Source organism: Rhinoraja longicauda, chromosome 5 (assembly GCF_053455715.1).
Source record: "Rhinoraja longicauda isolate Sanriku21f chromosome 5, sRhiLon1.1, whole genome shotgun sequence".
In the NCBI taxonomy this organism is placed as follows: Eukaryota; Metazoa; Chordata; class Chondrichthyes; order Rajiformes; family Arhynchobatidae; genus Rhinoraja; species Rhinoraja longicauda.
Window position 1 is genome coordinate 20,012,708 of NC_135957.1, and position 19,802 is coordinate 20,032,509.

General features: G+C 41.2%; 1 protein-coding gene across 5 annotated transcripts in view; it reads right to left on the reverse strand.

Annotated features, from left to right (window-relative positions):
- Positions 1-264: 264 nt before the first annotated feature.
- Positions 265-19,802, reverse strand: part of phf3 (PHD finger protein 3) — a 97,075-nt gene continuing 77,537 nt past the window's right edge. For 3 of the 5 annotated variants that reach the window (XM_078399009.1, XM_078399010.1, XM_078399011.1), the window contains 2 exons: positions 6,306-6,501; positions 268-3,893 (listed from right to left, as the gene is read on the reverse strand). In XM_078399009.1, the coding sequence (XP_078255135.1) occupies positions 1,390-3,893; positions 6,306-6,501 (2,700 nt within the window). In that variant the 3' untranslated portion in view covers positions 268-1,389. Of the gene's footprint in view, positions 3,894-6,305; positions 6,502-19,802 lie in introns of all 5 variants that reach the window. The other 2 variants (XM_078399007.1, XM_078399008.1) reach the window with 1 other exon arrangement.

Below are 19,802 nucleotides of genomic sequence, written 5' to 3' on the forward strand. Positions count from 1 at the left end.
ACAACATCCTCTTTGGAGAGTTAATGGAAAATAGTTTAGGACCGAATTTGTCGGCAAAATAATTGTTAATTATAAACTCATGCCACTGTTTACAAAGTGCTACGATTTGTCGCATGAGAGACACTGTGTTTTGTAGTAAAAAATGTGATAATCAACTGAGATTGGTAAGTCAGTGTTGCAAGACATAATAAAATATCAAATTAAACTTGGCATAAGATTCTCAGAGCTGTTAAGGGATGCTTTTATTAGATGAATTATGTTTTCAATTTTTAATTGAATGGTAAGTTATCATTTATTCATTTGAAACACATATTGATCAAACAGTGAAAGAGGTTGTATTTATTGGAGACACTTTCTTTACCATGTTACCATCACCAATGCAAGAAATGAAATGCTTTAACTTTATCAGTGTCCAGTCATTCTATTAAGATACAACATGACATCTCCTAATGTAGCCGAAGGTTGTCCTTCCACCAAAAACCAGCAGGGGTATCTCCCATGGTGATATATCATCAGTGCTGACACTTTCACATTGTTTACTATACAACATAAATCACTTGTACTATATTGAAACCAAAACACGACTGTGTGGAGAAAATTCATTTTATAATCATTTACAATGAAAACATCATTTAAAATATTTACAGATTCTTCAGTAAAAAGATTGATGAATTTAACAGAAAAGGTAGTATACAAGCAATAGTCTACAATGTTGAAGCAACAAAGAGAATAGCCAGGTAAGAGCAACAATGTGACAATTTTCACAAACTATAGATGGATGTATAGTTTTATTTTCAATGCACCTTTTTATCTAAAACTTTAATACAACACTTACATTGTAGTGATTGCCTGTTTAAACATTGAAACAGTGCAATAGTTAACAGCCAACTCTTGCAAATGAAATTAATACATTGAAATAGAAGTACAACATAAAACTTCAGAAATGTACAACCACAACTGGTTTGAATAAGAACATGATACCTTTGTGTAATTATTCATAGGTGTGCGCCACTGCAAATTGCCTAAAAAGCGTACATTATTTCAGGAAAGAACCTGGACAACAGCAAAAGCTGTGGATTTTATCCTTTTCAAATTTGACGTATAGTAGCTCATGCTAGAACTATCAGTTTGGCTAATAATCAGAGGTAATAAAATTACTTAAAAAGTTATACTACCAGCTTCTTGTATTGTTAATTAATATTTTAGAGCAGCAAGACATGGTTGTAAATACTGTATGTTGTACAAGGAAACACACAAGTGAATCATGTCATCATAACATTGCAATATTAACTGGCATCCTAGTTGACAAGTACAGGTAAACCAATTGGTACTTTTTCAAATTATCAGGACAAAGTTCACAAATTAGCATGTTTTGGTTCTGTACAGTTGCTAATCAGAAGTAGCCTCTTGGGAAATCCTCCGCTTCTTGCTTTTGCTTTTGTCACTGTGGTCCCTTTTATCATGGTCCTTATCCCTGTGGTGTTTATCCCGTTCCCCGTCTTTTTCTCTTTCATGAACCTTCTCTCTGTGCTTGTCCTTGCTCTTTCCTTTTCCCCTCTCTTTGTCACTGTCGTGATCTTCATTTTCAGACCTATTCTTATCTTTGTCTTTGCTTCGTTCTCTTCTCGAATCCACACCATCGTGGCTCCTTTCACGATCCCGATATCGGTCGCGATCTTTATCTCTATGCCTGTCCTCGTGACTTCGCCGCTTCTCTCTTTCTCTTCCTTTATCTCGGTCTTTATATGTGTCCCTGTCTCGTTCAGACCCTCGATCCCAGTATTTGTCCTTCTCCCTTTCTTTGTGCCGATCTTTTCTTCGATGATAATCACTATAAAGCCTATGTCTATGATGACTGCCATGTTCCTTGCTAAGATTATGCTCTGACCTTTGGCTATATCTATCCCAAAGATCATCCTGATGCCTTTCTTGTCTGTGATCCTCCTTGATAGATTGAAACCGTGGTACACCTGAACTTGGTACAAATCTGTTAATATCAATTGGGCAGTTGGAAGTGAAAGGTGGCATTACTTGCCCGTGTGCAAGATGCAGAAGACCCAGGTGATGCCGCGGCGGACAGGGAATTGGTGGTGGCCAAGGCATCATATGGTTTGAGCCCAAGACATGTGCTGGACCAAGATCTGGAGCATGAAACCTCAAATGAGGATCAGTTTGAAGGCTAAATGGTGGTGGGTGGAGTAGTGGGCCCCGTACAGACATGAATGAAGGCATCATATTCCCTGGTTGGAAATTAGCAGCAGGCAAAGTTCGCTGAAATGGAAAACCAGAAGGATGACGATGAACTTGGGAAAAGTTGTGCAGTTGTGATATTGGTGGAGGGAAGATGTTTCCACTCAGTACAGGGCCAGCTGAAGGGCCGCGGTTTGGTGATGAGGTGGACACTGCCGACACCTGAGTTTTGTTGTGTGTGGGCGCTGCTTTTGAAGAGAATTCAAAATGCGGACCTGTACGTGGCCCATGGAATGGAGGTAATGGGACATTTTCCCTTCGGACTGATTGCACGGTTTCAATGGTGTGTGTTTCTACCATTCCGGTATCAGAAACAGTTTGACCTTTATGTGAAGAACTTGTAGATTCTGTTTCTGATACTGGTTTTGAAATATTCTGAGCAATTGACGGAGAAATCTCTGTACTACAAGGTGTTGGTTTCTGCAATTGTTTACTGGACTGTTCACTTTGTGAATCAATTGTCTCTTCAGGAACCTGTTTTGGGTCTGTTTTTTCTTGGTGTTCTTTTAAGGATTTCTTTGCAACTTCCTCTGGGTCCTTTGTGTTTAAGCTCTCATTCTCACATTTATCTTCTCTGTTTTCCAAACACTGCTCCTCAGCATTGTCCTCCGGTGGCCTATTTATTGTGGAAACACTTTGTTGCTTTCGTACAGCTGCTTGTCTTGGGTCTCTGCTTGCACTAACAACCTTCAAGACGTTCGCAAGAGTTTCATGTGTAGGATCTACCTCTTCTGCTTCTGTATTGGGCTCAGATAGAGCTAACTCAACTTTGGGGCTCACAGTTTGAGTTTCAGAACCACTAGAAGTCTCATTTTTCTCTTTTGAGTTTTCCAATTTTACCTTTTTGACTTTATAGTGATGCCGAAGTTTCTCGTGCTCTTCTTTTTGACTTGGCTGTGATTTTAAAGCTGCAAGACTGGAAAGAAACACTTCAGTTGAAACATCTGGTGGCTTGTCTTTCAGTGTGAGAGTTGTAAGGATTTCAGTTCCCTTTGACATTTCAGCAACTTTGACATCCTCTACGACATCTGCTTTCTCATTTTCCTCTGGAAGATCATGTGAAGCATTTTTATCACTCTTTGGATCTTCAGTGGTTTCTTCAGGTTGTGACATATCTGAATATTTTTTATCGGTCATAGCATCTCCTAATTCAGGCTCAGTACTGGAGACAGGCTTTGCTTCAGTTTCTTTACCTGCATCTCCCAAAAGACACTGAAGAATGTCATCCAGTGGTTGGTTTGATAATTCAAGGGATGTGGATTGGTTTTCCCAACCGACCAAAACTCCGGGAAGAAATCTCAATGGCTTTGTGGACAGGATAGGAATCGGCTCAGCTGGCGATGCAGGTGGTGTTTTCAAAATCTGAGGTTCTGCAGGTGGGGACTGTTTGGGCTTACTTCTAAACTTAGGCAACACCGAAGTGAAGGAATTAAAGAATTGATTTTCTTCTTCTTCTTCCTCTTCCTCTTCAACTTCCCCTTCATCTTCCACATTCTCTGGTTTGCTTTTCTTTTCTTGAGGCAAACTAGTAGGCAGCTTCTCAGATTCCGAGACTTCTTCAGAGGGTGAAGCACTAAATGATTTTTTCATTCTTTGTCGAATGATCAATCCAAGGAGAAGGTTCTTGCGAACTAGTTCCAGACCTGTAAAATGATAAAAATGGCTTGTTATTACAGTTTAATCTTGCATTCACTTATCAAAACACAACAATGCAACTCATTATTTAACCATGCATGATGCACATCAATTATATAGCTTAAAATGAAATGACACCATATTTAGGTTCTATCTTTATTAAGTAATTCAGTCATGCATTTTGGATTTGAAATGAGCCATAGTTTTAAAAACTACAATACTGCAATGGAAGTTACACATTGCTATAGCATAATGACAGTGATTTTTTCAAATAAACCTCTGACATTACTGTTACATATCTAGAAAACATTGGAACCTTGATAGATATCCAAATATATGGCACCAATCCAAAATTATATTTGTGACTTCAATCGTTCAATATAGTAATTGAACTTTAATTTCAATATGCAATCAGGAAACATCTTAATCATAGATACAATACAATACAATTACAATATATCGTATTGTCATTGTACAGGGGTACAACGAGATTGGGAATGCGCCTCCCATACGATGCAATAATTTAGTTAATTTAAACAACAGCAACCCAACATCCCTTTTCATTTCAATGGTACAATCAAAGCTATAGTAAACACATTTTACTGAGTCTTATTTCCAAGATAAGCACGTTTCAGCCAACCCTGACAGTTTTTGATTGCTTTTCGGATGGAGGAGATCACAACTTGTACAAGGAAGACAGTACAGTCATTATGTTACTAAATATAATCAAGGGGCTAGGAAAATGAATCCAGTAAAAACAGTCTTCCTTTCTATGGGGTTTTAAAGTATTTCTAATCAATGTTACACATTCAGAAGTGAGTCCAGTCAACAGATTAAGTAGCAAAATAATGATCCAACCAGCCATGGGTTTTGGGTGCTTTCTCTATTGACAAGGGAGAGTCAGTGGATGTGGTGTACCTCGACTTTCAGAAAGCCTTCGACAAGGTCCCACATAGGAGATTAGTGGGCAAAATTAGGGCACATGGTATTGGGGGTAGGGTACTGACATGGATAGAAAATTGGTTAACAGACAGAAAGCAAAGAGTGGGGATAAATGGGTCCCTTTCGGAATGGCAGGCAGTGACCAGTGGGGTACCGCAAGGTTCGGTGCTGGGACCCCAGCTATTTACGATATACATTAATGACTTAGACGAAGGGATTAAAAGTACCATTAGCAAATTTGCAGATGATACTAAGTTGGGGGGTAGTGTGAATTGTGAGGAAGATGCAATAAGGCTGCAGGGTGACCTGGACAGGTTGTGTGAGTGGGCGGATACATGGCAGATGCAGTTTAATGTAGATAAGTGTGAGGTTATTCACTTTGGAAGTAAGAATAGAAAGGCAGATTATTATCTGAATGGTGTCAAGTTAGGAGGAGGGGGAGTTCAACGAGATCTGGGTGTCCTAGTGCATCAGTCAATGAAAGGAAGCATGCAGGTTCAGCAGGCAGTGAAGAAAGCCAATGGAATGTTGGCCTTCGTAACAAGAGGAGTTGAGTATAGGAGCAAAGAGGTCCTTCTACAGTTGTACCGGGCCCTGGTGAGACCGCACCTGGAGTACTGTGTGCAGTTTTGGTCTCCAAATTTGAGGAAGGATATTCTTGCTATGGAGGGCGTGCAGCGTAGGTTCACTAGATTAATTCCCGGAATGGCGGGACTGTCGTATGTTGAAAGGCTGGAGCGATTGGGCTTGTATACACTGGAATTTAGAAGGATGAGGGGGGATCTTATTGAAACATATAAGATAATTAGGGGATTGGACACATTAGAGGCAGATAACATGTTCCCAATGTTGGGGGAGTCCAGAACAAGGGGCCACAGTTTGAGAATAAGGGGTAGGCCATTTAGAACGGAGATGAGGAAGAACTTTTTCAGTCAGAGGGTGGTGAAGGTGTGGAATTCTCTGCCTCAGAAGGCAGTGGAGGCCAGTTCGTTGGATGCTTTCAAGAGAGAGCTGGATAGAGCTCTTAAGGATAGCGGAGTGAGGGGGTATGGGGAGAAGGCAGGAACGGGGTACTGATTGATAGTGATCAGCCATGATCGCATTGAATGGCGGTGCTGGCTCGAAGGGCTGAATGGCCTACTCCTGCACCTATTGTCTATTGTCTATTGTCTATTGTCTAAATCAGGCTATATGAAAGTATGCTAACTTTTTTTATTTTGAGTTACCAAGTTCCAACTGTTGAAAATTGTTCAACCATAAAAATAATCTAAACATTTTCAACTGCCAGTGGTGAAAACAGATCATACCAAGTTCTCTTGGTGAACTGTAGCGGGAAGGACACCATACAAGAAAAATAAAGGATTCATTATCTGCAATTGAAATCACATATGTTTGATATCCAGTAGTGGAGTATTATCAAATTTAATGTTCTACAACACAAGCAAAATGAAAAACTACTACCAGTTATGGAAACTCACCTGGCCCTTCAAATGGTAAGAGCCGATAAGGAATTTTCTCCACGGCGCCCAATGGAATAAGATACATGTCCTTAACCTGTTTCACATTGTTGGCTACCACTCCATACCGTTGCCTGCTGTTGAAGTATGCATACAGTGAAGTGTACATTATCTGATCTTCCTCAGTCACTGGACAGAAACGGATGATACATATCTCCTGTACAGAATCAAAACAAACAACATGAATATTAAATAAAAATTGTTTACACTCTATGTGGGACAATAAACTTTGATTAATTTCTTACAAAGAAAACCTGTATTTTGATGTTGGTACAATGCAAACAAAATCTAAAAAATATTTATATAGCAAATGGTCACTTAGTGAATAGGAACAAAGTGGATCATTTTGTATAAAGTTAATGCAAACGGTACGTAACCTATTATCCTATAAATTGTATAATTCTTTGTATAGTTGTCATGATTTAAATTGCTGCTATCTTCTTGTCAATGCTAAATAAAGAAATAACCAAGATGTTGATTCTGTGTGTAAATACTAGCATATGTATCCAAAGATTTGCCACTATAATCAGTTAGTATTCAGCAGCACATGAAACATAAATCTTACATTAGTACAATTTAATGGTTCTAAATTGGCAATGACTCGTTGCAAGTGAGCTACTGATAGCAGCACTTTGAAACAATGGAAACTTTTCATGATTATATGATTCTCCTTGCACAACATATATGTGGAGTCAGTATACAATCAACACAGAATTTGTCTTCATTAATCTCCCAGTGGTGTGTTTCACATTTAAGAAACATTTACTCTTATGAAAGCATGCTAATCCAACAGTTAACACAAATGCAAATTAATCTACAGTAAAATGTTCTTCAATAAGGCCAAGCAATTTTTTTTAAATACCAAGAATTGAAAAATATTGATCCAAGGAAGGGAGAGAAGATGTACGAGAAATTGAGACAATGATATTGAAAGTCATAGAGTCCTAGTGATACAGTGTGGAAACAGGCCCTTCAGCCCAATTTGGCCAACATGTCCCAGCTATAATAGTCCCACCTGCCAGCATTTGGTCCATATCCCACCAAACATGTCCTCTACATGTACCTGTCTAACTGTTTCTTAAATGTTCTTAAATGTTTCTTAAAAGTTGGGATAGTCCCTAGTGTTTGAGTAGATGGGAAAAAGCACTTGCCTCCAACTTCCTGGTCCAAACCGCTGCCTCCTCCAACTCTTCATCTTTCAATCTTGCTCTCCCCGCCCTTTCCACTTTCTCACCCTTACTCTATGGTGCACCTCCTGTTTTTCCTTCCCAACATCCCCTCTATCTTGCACTCATCCCCTACCCATCCCTTTCTCTACCCTCACTATCTCCTTAGCCTTCCCCTCCCATTCTCCCTCCCCTACCTCCTACACTTCTTCTGCTCTACACTCTCCTTAAACTCTTTCTCGACCCATCTTCCATTTTCACTCTTCTCCCTCCTGCTTCATTATCCTTCCCCTCGCTTCTTTTCCCTGACCCTCCTCCTCACACACCTTTTAACCCATAACCTCCCGCTTACCTCACTCTTCCTACTCTTTGCCATTTCCCACCCCTACTCATTCAGCCCCTCACATAATTTCACTCACTATCTGCACCCTTTCATTCTTTCAACTATCCCCCCGCCCGCCCCCTCACATTTCCATCCCCTTATCCTCCTCCTCCCATGACTTACCGTCCCATTCCTCCCCAATCCTATCCCTCCCAATTATCCCAACTCTCCCCGTTCCACTCTATCCAATGGCAGAGAAACAAAATTTCTGGATACATGCCATAGATTAATCCGTGATATTTATTTTGCCTGCCCCAGCTCTGTACCCGTAAAAATGGCCAGTGGCATTGAAATTATGAATAATAATTGCATGTGAAGTGACATGCAAAGTTGAGAGTTGGTTTACTTAGCTCTAGGCTGCTTTTGGTTTCCTTACCAGCAGATGGCTGAGATAAAAATAATAACCAGTTCAGTACAAACATTTGTGTTGACAAATCAGAGCTATCAAATATTTTAAAAAGCAGCTTACCAGCTGAAAGAGGGTATAACTGAAGGCTGAATACAGTGTCACCATTTCCAGCCAGAATGCAAATAATTTAATCATCCATGAATACTGTTAATAAGTTCATTGGTTACAAGAGCAGAATTAGGCCATTCGACCCATCCATTCGATCATGGGTGATCTATCTTTCCTTCTCAACCCCATTCTCCTACCTTCTCCCCATATCCACTGACACCCTTACGAATTAAGAATCTGTCAATCTCTGCCTTAAAAGTATCCATTGACTTGGCCTCCACAGCTGTCTGTGGTAAAGAATTCCACAGTCACTCTGACTAAAGAAATTCCACCTCATCTCCTTTCTAAAGGTACGTCCTTTTATTCTGAGGCTATGCCCTCTGGTCCTAGACTCTCCCACTAGTGGAAACATTCTCTCCACATCCACTCTATCCAGGCCTTTCACTATTCGGCAGTTTCAATAAGGCCCCCCCTCATCCTTCTAAACTCCAGCGAATACAGGCACAGTGCCACCGAGCGCTCACGACATTAACCCGATCATTCCAGGGATCATTCTCATAAACCTCCGCTGGATCTTCTCCAATGCCAGCACATCCTTCCTCAGAAAAGGGGCCCAAAAGGCCCACCGGAAATTGCAGGAACAGCACCTCATATTTCGCCTGGGCAGCTTGCAGCCCAGTGGTATGAACATCGACTTCTCCAACTTTAGATAGTTCCTCTGTCCCTCTCTTCCCCTCCTCCTTCCCAGATCTCCCTCTATCTTCCTGTCTCCACCTATATCCTTCCTTTGTCCCACCCCTGACATCAGTCTGAAGAAGGGTCTCGACCCGAAACGCCACCCATTCCTTCTCTCCCGAGATGCTGCCTGACCTGCTGAGTTACTCCAGCATTTTGTGAATACCTTCGATTTGTACCACCATCTGCAGTTATTTTCTTATCTTACAATACTCCAAATGTGGTTTGATCAGTGTCTTGTAGTTTCAGCATTTGCATCCCTGTTTCTATATGCTAGCCCTCTCGAAATAAATGCTAGCATTGCATTTGCCTTCCTTACTACCTATTTGACTCTCAAATTAACTTTTCAGGAATCCCCATTTAGAAAAGAGTCTATGCCTTTATTCTTACTACTCCAAAATGCACAACTCCTCACTTTGCTACATTATTCACAAAATGCTGGAGTAACTCAGCAGGTCAGGCAGCATGACCTGCCTGACCTGCTGAGTTACTCCAGCATTTTGTGAATAAATCGATTTGTACCAGCATCTGCAGTTATTTTCTTATCCTCACTTTGCTACACTATATTCCATTTGCTGTTTTTTTACCCATTCGCCCAACCTATCCAAGTCCTTCTGCAGAGTCTCTGCCCTCTTTACACTATCTGTCCCTCCATCTACCATCGTATCATCTGCAAACTTGGCCACAAAGCCTTCAATTCCCTAATCCAAATCATTGATATACAACGTGAAGAGCAGTGGCCCCAGCACCGACCCCTGCAGAAAGAAAAGGCCCCCTTTATTGCCACTCTTTGCCTTCTGCCATCCAGCCAACCTAGCATTTTCCCTCTGATACCATGGGCTCTGATCTTCTTTAACAGCCTCAAAGGCCTCCTGAAAATCCAAGTAAACAACATTCACTGACTATCCTTTATCAATCCTGCCATTTACTTCCTCAAATACTTCTCATTTACTTCTGAAGAAGGGTCTCGACCCGAAACGTCACCCATTCCTTCTCTCCCGAGATGCTGCCTGACCTGCTGAGTTACTCCAGCATTTTGTGAATGAATACTTCCTCAAATAATCCCAACAGATTTGTCAGGCAAGATCTCCCTTTCACAAAACCTTGCTTACTTTGAACTATTTTATCAGTGTGAAGCTAGGGTTGATTTTATGCACATTTGCAGTATGTAATATTGTTACTCACTGCATCTTGCTGGAGAAATTGCACTGCTTTAATTGGGAGAAGTTGCCAGTGTTGTGGTCATACCTAAATTTTGTTTGTTGCACTGTAAATTAATTGCATCACTCTTTCCAGAGTGTGTCCACATGTGCAATAAGATAATCAGCTATAAATCCTCCAAGTCTCTACCCAGCACCAATGACTCTTACATTGTTCCAACAAATCCCACCAAATAAGCTCATGGATCACATTTCATCTTAGAGCTCTGCCTGTTACAGAGGCTTAACACTGATTACAATAATTTCAGATAACCAACCTTTCTGGTTGGTATTTTTCTCTCTCTCCACAGATGCTGCTTAACTTACCATTTCCTAGATTCCACTTTATTTCAAATATCCGGCCACTGCAGTCATTGTATCTCACAATTTCATTTTTACGTTCATTTTAAGTTCATAAGTTCTAGGAGAAGATTTAGGTCATTCAGCTCATCAAGTCTACTATCTTTCCTTCTCAGCCCCATTCTCCTGCCTTCACCCCATAATCCCCGACACCCTTACTAATCAAGAATCTGTCAATCTCCACCTTAAAAATATCCATTGACTTGGCCTCCACAGCTGTTTGTGCCAATGAATTCCACAGAATCGTGCACCTCTGAATAAAGAAATTCGAGACCTCTTGAAATAAATGCATTGTGAAACAAATGAAACAAATGCATTGCATTTGCATTCCTACCGATTCAACTTGAAAATCTACCTTTTGGAAATCCTGCACCAGCACGCCCAAGTCCCTTTGCACCTCCGATTTCTGAATTCTCTCCCCTTTTGGAAAATAGTCTACGCCTTTATTCCTACTACCAAAATGCATGACTCCACGCTTTGCTACTCGGTATTTCATTTGCCACTTCTCAGCCCACTCTCCCAACTTGTCCAAGTCCTTTCGCAGAGTCCCTGCTTTCTCAACACTACCTGTCCCTCCACCTATCTTTGTGAATCACTCCTCTGCTATTAACACGTCCTCCATCCAGACAGATAAGCAATTATTAAGAAGCCATCACTACTCCACTTGTACCATTCCGTCCCTCCTTGTCTCCAAGGTATCAGTCACCCCCTTTGTTCTCTCTACAAACCACACCCCCACCATCTCTGTAACTTTAAACATGTTTGAAATGTTAACTGTTTCTCTCCCCATAAAAGCTGTCTGGCATCCAGAGTATTTCCAGCATCCTTTTGGTTTATTTCAAATTTCCAGCATATTTTTTGCATTTCAATGCCAAAATATCAGCCGACACAGAGCAAAACACTAGCTGGTAGAGTGGTATCAATAGCCGGCAACAATGGATGTGTTTGACGTAGACGCTATCTCCAGTCTTAGATAACTCGTTGTACATAGATTCACTTTTTTTATGGGATGAATGCATCACAGTCACCATTCAATATCATATCAATACTTGACCTTGAGATGGTGTTCATGAGTAGTCTTATTGAAACACTGCAGTCCATATGATAAAGGGTCTCCTGCAGTAGTCCTTAACAGGTAGATATCTTAGAAACATAGAAAATAGTTGCAGGAGTAGGCCATTCGGCCCTTCGAGCCTGCACCGCCATTCAATATGATCATGGCTGATCATCCAGCTCAGTATCCCGTACCTGCCTTCTCTCCATACCCGCTGATCCCTTTAGCCACAAGGGCCACATCTAACTCCCTCTTAAATATAGCCAATGAACTGGCCTCAACTACCTTCTGTGGCAGAGAATTCCACAGATTCACCACTCTCTGTGTGAAAAAATGTTTTCTCATCTCGGTCCTAAAAAACTGCCCCCTTATCCTTAAGCTGTGACCCCGGGTTCTGGACTTCCCCAACATCGGGAACAATCTTCCCGCATCTAGCCTCTCCAACCCCTTAAGAATTTTATATGTTTCTATAAGATCCCCCCCTCAGTCTTCTAAATTCCAGCGAGTATATAGAAACATATTCTTAATTTCTAAATTTCTTAATTTCCCACTGGCATTGCTACATTTAAAACTACTGTTTTGCGGAAAACAAGTTGAATTAATGAAATAGTCTTCCTGCAACCTGCCACCCACCATCCTCACTGCCGACCACAAAGGTTCAGTTTTGGTAGGAGCTTCCATACGAGGGCAATACTGTGGGGCTGGTCAGATGGACGTGACTTAAGCTATGTGCATCAACTCGTAGCCGATAAAGACCAGCCGTGTCAGGAAACAGAACTGATTCCTCAAGCAGTTTGCACATTTTTCTGAATTTGCATTTGTTTTTGTACATTTGCTCTGCTACAGAACAGTGCAGCAATTCTGAGAAAATTTCTGTATCAGGTTAAAAAAGTGATAGCAGTTTCCGAGGCTGACACCGGGACTAAGTGTTTTACTGCAGTGTAGGTGGAATACCTTTTCAGTGTGGATTGGGACAGTAAATATTTTGACCAAAGACAGTACTTTGCTTGTCAGTAGAGTCAATCTTCCCATGAGTCATACTGCCAGGAAACAAACTGCAGCAGCCCTCCAGGGGAAAAGTTATAACTTACTGGAATACACTTGTTATAACTGACCTGTCAGACATCATGACACATAGTATTTCAGTCTGCAGTCATGTCTCCTTCTGATGCCCTTCCAATTCTCAGCCTGCATTTCTTCATCTCTCTCCTAAGAAATTCTCATTTAGACCAAACGTTGTCATTTTTTTCTTAAAACTGCTTATGTGTTTTAGTGTCAGATTTTATTTGCTTACTCCAAGGTGCTTTGGTCTTCAGTGCAAGAGGATCTGACACAAGTGAAATAATCACAGCAGAATTTTATAACTGCTCGGTGAAATCACACCTGGAATACATGGACTGTTTTGGGCCATCTTATTTGTAAAATGAGTATACTTGCTATAAAGGGACTGAAGCAAAGATTTGTCAAACTGGCTCCTGGTCTGTCAAATGAGGACATGTTCAGTAGGCTAGACTGCTATTCCCCACAGTTTAGAAGAATCAATTTCACAGAAATGCACAAAGTGTTTGGAGAGCTTTAAAGGATTGATAGAGTATTTTCACTGGCTGAGGAGTCTAAACCCACAGCTCAAAACTCAAACTAAAGGGTAGGCCATTTAAGACTGGAATAAAGATAAATGTCTTCAGTCAGAGGATGGTGGAACTTTGGAATTTTTGTACCATGGGTGCTCAATTACTGATTGTTTTCAAGTGTGCAATTTATAAATTTCTGGATATTTGAGGAATCAAAGGATGAGGATAAGGCAAGAAAATAGTGTTGATGTACATCTGCCATGACAGTATTGAATGGTCGAATGGTCCCAAGGGCTGAATGGTCTACCCTTGCTCTTATGTCCTTATGATCTAACATTGTTGAGAAGCACCTAGGGAGTAGTTTGTTTCTCAATAAAGATGAAGACTCTTCATATAACTTAGCAGTGCTTCTATTTAATGGATGCCAATCAATTTTAACGAAGGCGAATATAAAGAGCAATTTGGAAGCTTAACTATTTACAAACTTTACTGTTATCAGATATTTCATCTGATTCTTAAAGAGTAAAATAATACCCTGTTAGAATTATGTGGCATTATTCAAAGAAAATAAAATAATCATAGAATGTAGGAAAAAAACTGCGAAAGATTAATGAAATGGGTATCAAAAGATTTGACATGGACTCAAAAAGCTAATTGGTCAACATCCTTCGCCATATTATTCTATAGCATGTGTTTGTGGTGTTGGATGAAGGATAAATATTGAACCAGGACACTTGAGGACACTTCCCTGCTCTTCTTCCAAATCCTGCCATGAGATCACTTGCATCCACCTGAGAGAGCAAGCATGATTTAACATTTCGCCTATAGGATGGTACTCTTGACAATTCAGTAATCCTTCTGCAGTTAACTGGTCACAAGTTTTTTGTTGTGCTACAGTTTCTGGAAAGGAATTTTAGCCTGCAACATGACCCAGAAATGAGTCTGTCACCAGCCAGGCCACAGCTGACACCTGACTTCTTATTTGTGAAAATTTGCATTTGCAAAAACTGAAATCAGCAGCTGCGTCAAAGATGAAAGATTGATATTAAAAAAAGATTCCAAAATAAGTGAGCAATGATCATGATAGTTTCAGAAAACATGTGGAAACTTGTCAAGCATGGAGGTTCCAGTGATGTAAATCCTGAATTCTACATTTAGAGATTAAGTAAAATATACTTTTTTACTGAACTAATGCTTATATTAATGCATCCGATGCTGCTCCCAAAGAATTGGACATGTTAAAATTTTCCAGGACAACCTATGTCCATAACAATTGGATATGGAATGCCTGCCTAATGGACACCCCATACATACACATAAGCTCCCATGATATTATTTGATTAAATAGCCCAAGTAATAGCCCATAGCTTATGCTATGAATGGCAGAATTAGTTTCCCCTCTCTTTCCCTTTTTAGTAATTGCTCTTTCTTATGAGTCTTATATGAATTTGATGCTATTTATTACAATATGGTAATCTGGAAACATAGAAAATTGGTGCAAGAGTAGGACATTCGGCCCTTCCAGCCAGCACCGCCAGTCAATATGATCATGGCTGATCATCCAGAATCAGTACCCTGTTCTTGCTTTCTCTCCATATCCCTTGATTCCGTTAGCCCTAAGAGCATTATCTAAGTCTCTCTTGAATACATCCAGTGAATTGGCCACCACTGCCTTCCATGGCAGAGAATTCCACAGATTCACAACTCTCGGAGCGGAAAGGATTTTCCTCATCTCAGTCCTAAATGGCTACCCCTTATTCTTGAACTGTGACCCCTGGTTCTGGACTTCCCCAACATTGGGAACATTTTTCCTGCATCTAGCCTGTCCAATCCTTTAATAATTTAATATGTTTCTATAAGATCCCCTCTCTTCCTTCTAAATTCTGTTGATCCATTCTTTCATATGTCAGTCCCGGCATCCCAGGAATTAACCTACGCTGCACTCCCTCAATAGCAAGAATGTCCTTCCTCAAACTAGGAGACCAAAACTGCACACAATACTCCAGGCGCAGTCTCACCAAGGCCCTGTACAATTGCAGTAGGACCTCCTTGCTCCTATACTCAAATACTCTCGCTATGAAGGCCAAGATGCCATTTGCTTTCTTCACTGCCTGTTGTACCTACATGCTTACTTTCAGTGACTGATGTCCCAGGTCTCGTTGCACCTCCCCTTTTCCTAATCTGACACCATTCAGATAATAATCTGACTTCATGTTCTTGCCATCAAAGTGGATAACCTTACATTTATCCACATTATACTGCATCTGCCATGTGTCTGCCCACTCACCCAACCTATTCAAGTCACCCTGCAGCCCATAGAATCCTCCTCACAGCTCACACTGCCACCCAGCTTTGTGTCATCTGCAAACTTGGAGATGTTACATTTAATTCCTTCGTCTAAATCGTTAATATATATTGTAAGTATACCTGTGTCAACAGCACGCTGCTGTACGGCAGTGAGACATGGACTACATATGCCAGACTGGAGAGAAGACTCAACACCTTCCATCTTAGAAGCATCCGCCGTATCCTGGGTATATCCTGACAAGACAGAGTGTCCAACGCCGAGATTCTGTCTCGCGCTGGCCTTCCGAGTATGTACACTCTACTCCGGCAGCGCAGACTGCGGTGGCTGGGCCGTGTCCACCGCATGGAGGATGGCTGTATTCCAAAAGACATCCTCTATGGAGAGATAATATTTGGGAGGAGAACCATCGGCCGCCTCCAGCTACGTTACAAGGATGTCTGCAAGAGAGATTTGAAGGCGCTCGACATCGATGTGGAGTCCTGGGAGAGCCTTGCAGCTGACCGTACGAGGTGGAGAGGTACCCTGAACCAACATCTCAAAACGGGGGAAGAGAAACTGATGAATGCAGTGGCAGAAAAGCGGGCACTCAGAAAGGAGCGCAGCAACTTCAACAAACCTGAGACCACACACAAATGTGACCTTTGCGACAGAGACTGTCACTCCCGCATTGGTCTCTTCAGCCACAAGCGACGCTGCTCTAGCCGAGGTGTGGAGCAAGCAACCAACTAGGATGCATCACCCATGGTCACCCATGATCGAGGTGGCCTAAGATTGTAAATAACTGGGGTCTCAGCACTGAGCCTTGCGGCACCCCACTAGTCACTGCCTGCCATTCTGAAAAAGACCCGTAAAGTCCTACTCTTTGGTTCCTGTCTGCCAACCAGTTCTCTATCCATGTCGATACCCTACCCCCAATACCACGTGCTCTAATTTTGCACACTAATCTCTTGTGTGGGACCTTGTCAAAAGTTTTTTTAAAGTCCAGATACATCACATCCACTGGCTTCCCCCTCTCTCCTTTTCACTTGTGACATCGTCAAAAAATTCCATTAGCCAAGCATTATTTCCCCATCATAAATCCATGCTGATTTTGACCGATCCCGTCAATGCCTTCCAAATGCGCTGCTACTACATCTTTAATAATCAACTCAAGCATCTTCCCCACTACCGATGTCAGGCTAACTGGTCTATAATTATGTTTTCTCTCTCCTCCTTTCTTAAAAAGTGGGGTTACATTAGCTACCCTCCAGTCCACAGGAACTGATCCAGAGTCTATAGAACATTTGAAAATGATCACCAATGCATCCACAATTTCTAGGGTCACCTCCTTGAGTACTCTAGGATGCTGACCATCCATTCCCATCCAAACCACCCCCTCCCCAGGTACCCTCCACTACAACTGCAGAAGATGCAATACTTGTCCTTATACCTCCTCCCTCGACTCTGTCCAGGGACCCCGACAGTCCTTTCAGGTTAAGCAGAGGTTCACCTGCACCTCCTCCAACCTCATCTACTGTATCCGTTGTTCAAGATGTGGACTCTTCTACATCGGCAAAACCAAACGCAGACTGTGTAATTGTTTCGCAGAATGCCTTCGCTCAGCCCGCGTGAACCAACCTGATCCGGTTGTTGGACACTTTAATTCTCCTTCCCATTCCTACACAGACCTTTCTGTCCTGGGTCTCCTCCATTGTCAGAGTGAGGCTAAATGCAAATTGGAGGAACAGCATCTCATATTTCACTTGGGCAGTGGTATATTGATTTCTCTCACTTCAGGTAGCCCCGGCATTCCCTCTCTCTCTATCCCTCCCCAACCCAAGTCACACTAGCTTCTCGTTTTCACCCTACAAACAGCAAACAATGGCCTGTTTCCTTTATCATCGTCACGTTTTTGCATATCTTTCATAAATTGTTCTTTATCTCTCCACATCACTGTCTATATCTCTCGTTTCTCGTATCCCTAACCAGTCTGAAGAAGGGTCTCAACCCGAAACGTCACCCATTCCATTTCTCCAGAGATGCTGCCTGACCCGCTGAGTTACTCCAGCTTTTTGTGTCTATCTTCGGTTTAAACCAGCATCAGCAGTTCCTTCTTACACAAGCCTTTTTTCTGGAACAGATTTTTTTTTTTAATTCAATTTATCAGGAGAGCAATTGTTATTCAGGAATATAGATCTTTTTCAGATGTGTGTTATGTTCCTGATATGTGTTTTCTCGATTCATTCTTACAGTATTGGGGGTGTCACTGGCATGCCATTTCTAATGCTCCTTGGGAAAGTGGTGTTGAGCTGTTCTCTTGAACTAACAAAGGTCTTCCAGTGAAGGCACTCCCAGTGTTGTTAGGATGGGAATTTCAGGACTTAAGAAATAACATTAAATTTATTTCCAATGGAAGCAGAAAATGCACAAAACACTCAGCAGTTCAGAGCAGTCTTTGTGGGAAGAGAAACTGAATTAATGTTTCAGGTTGAAGATGAAGGGGCCACAGTTTAAGAATAAGGGGTAGGCCATTTAGAACTGAGATGAGGAAAAACTTTTTCAGTCAGAGAGTTGTGAATCTGTGGAATTCTCTGCCTCTGAAGGCAGTGGAGGCCAATTCTCTGAATGCATTCAAGAGAGAGCTGGATAGAGCTCTTAAGGATAGCGGAGTCAGGGGGTATGGGGAGAAGGCAGGAACGGGGTACTGTTTGAGAATGATCAGCCATGATCACATTGAAGGGCGGTGCTGGCTCGAAGGGCCGAATGGCCTCCTCCTGCACCTATTGTCTATCCTTCGCCAGAACTGGGAAAGTGAGAAAAAAATTTAAATGGCAGAGAGCGTAGGGAAAGAAGGAACGTACATAGGGGAATAGCTTTGACAAGATGAGGGCAGGTGATCCTGCTGTTTATGGAACCACCTGGCAGAAGGTTAATGATGACAATTATAGAGAGAGAAAACAAACAAAGAGACATGTAAAAGCTGTGAAATGCAAAACAGAGCTGTTGCTGACACCTGAAACCAAAATGAGAATGATGGAAATACCCAGAAGATCAGGCTGTAGAAACGGAAAACCTGAGTTAACAATAAAATCCATAAACAACAGTGTCATCATGACAGTCCTGGCCTCACCCTTTCAGATATGTCCTTTGTCCAATCCATCTGTCCCTCATCCTTAAAATAATTAATTTCTCATGTTCCTGGGTTTGATTAACATTCTTTGACCTGCAAAGCTAATTCTGTTTCTTTTCCCACAGATGCTGACCTATTGAGTGTTATTTTTTTTTCTTTTCAGAATTCCAGCTTCTGAGTTTTGTTTTTGATTTTCATATTTATATCCAAGTTAGGATGGTGTGCAACATGGAAAGGAACCTGCTGGTGGCTAGATATCTCTGTTGTCATTATCCTTCTCACTGATAAAGATTGCTGGTTGGGGAGGCAATGTTGCAATAGCCGAGACAATTAATCTCAGGGGATTTTGTAAATGGTGCACTCTGAAGTTTATGGTGTGCAGTGGCAGAGTGCATTAATGTTTAAAGCAATGGATATTTGAATATTTAAGATGGTGGATGGGGACAAGTGAGCTGTTATGTCCTTCATGGTAAGTGTCATTTGAGACCTTCAGCTAAGATAAAATATACTTCACATTATGGGGATGATAATAATTATTTTGAAAAATTAAAGGCATATAATTCATTAGAAACAAAAATAATTTACTTAAGTTTGTAAAATTCAGTAAGGAAAAATATCCTATCCACCAAATTCAATGTCTATCTCCTGTTACAAATTCATGCACAAAGCCTCAATGCGAAAGTTTTAACAAATTGTAACAAGATGGACAGCATATTCCAAAACAATATCATTCTGTCCTAACAGCTATCCTTAGGGGTTCAGCCATAAAGAAATATTACACAACTTAGGATTCATGAATTCAATGAATGCCATAACTTCCAAATGTTTTTTCCAATAATTATAGGCTGGTTGGTTTTTAAAACATCAACTTCAAAAGTAATGTCTTCGTTACTCAATGATCTTATTACATTTTCATTGAACACTGTACAGAATGACAGGATAGAGGTCTTTGCCTGCATTTTCATGTGACCTGCAGTGATTCTTTGCCCAGCTAATGATTGGAAAATCAGAGGCTGTATCACATAACCACCGAACATGCATTCCCAGCATTCCAAGTACATGGTGTTCTTGGCTCAGACTTTTGAGCAGGACATCTGTCCATCTCTTTAACGTGAGC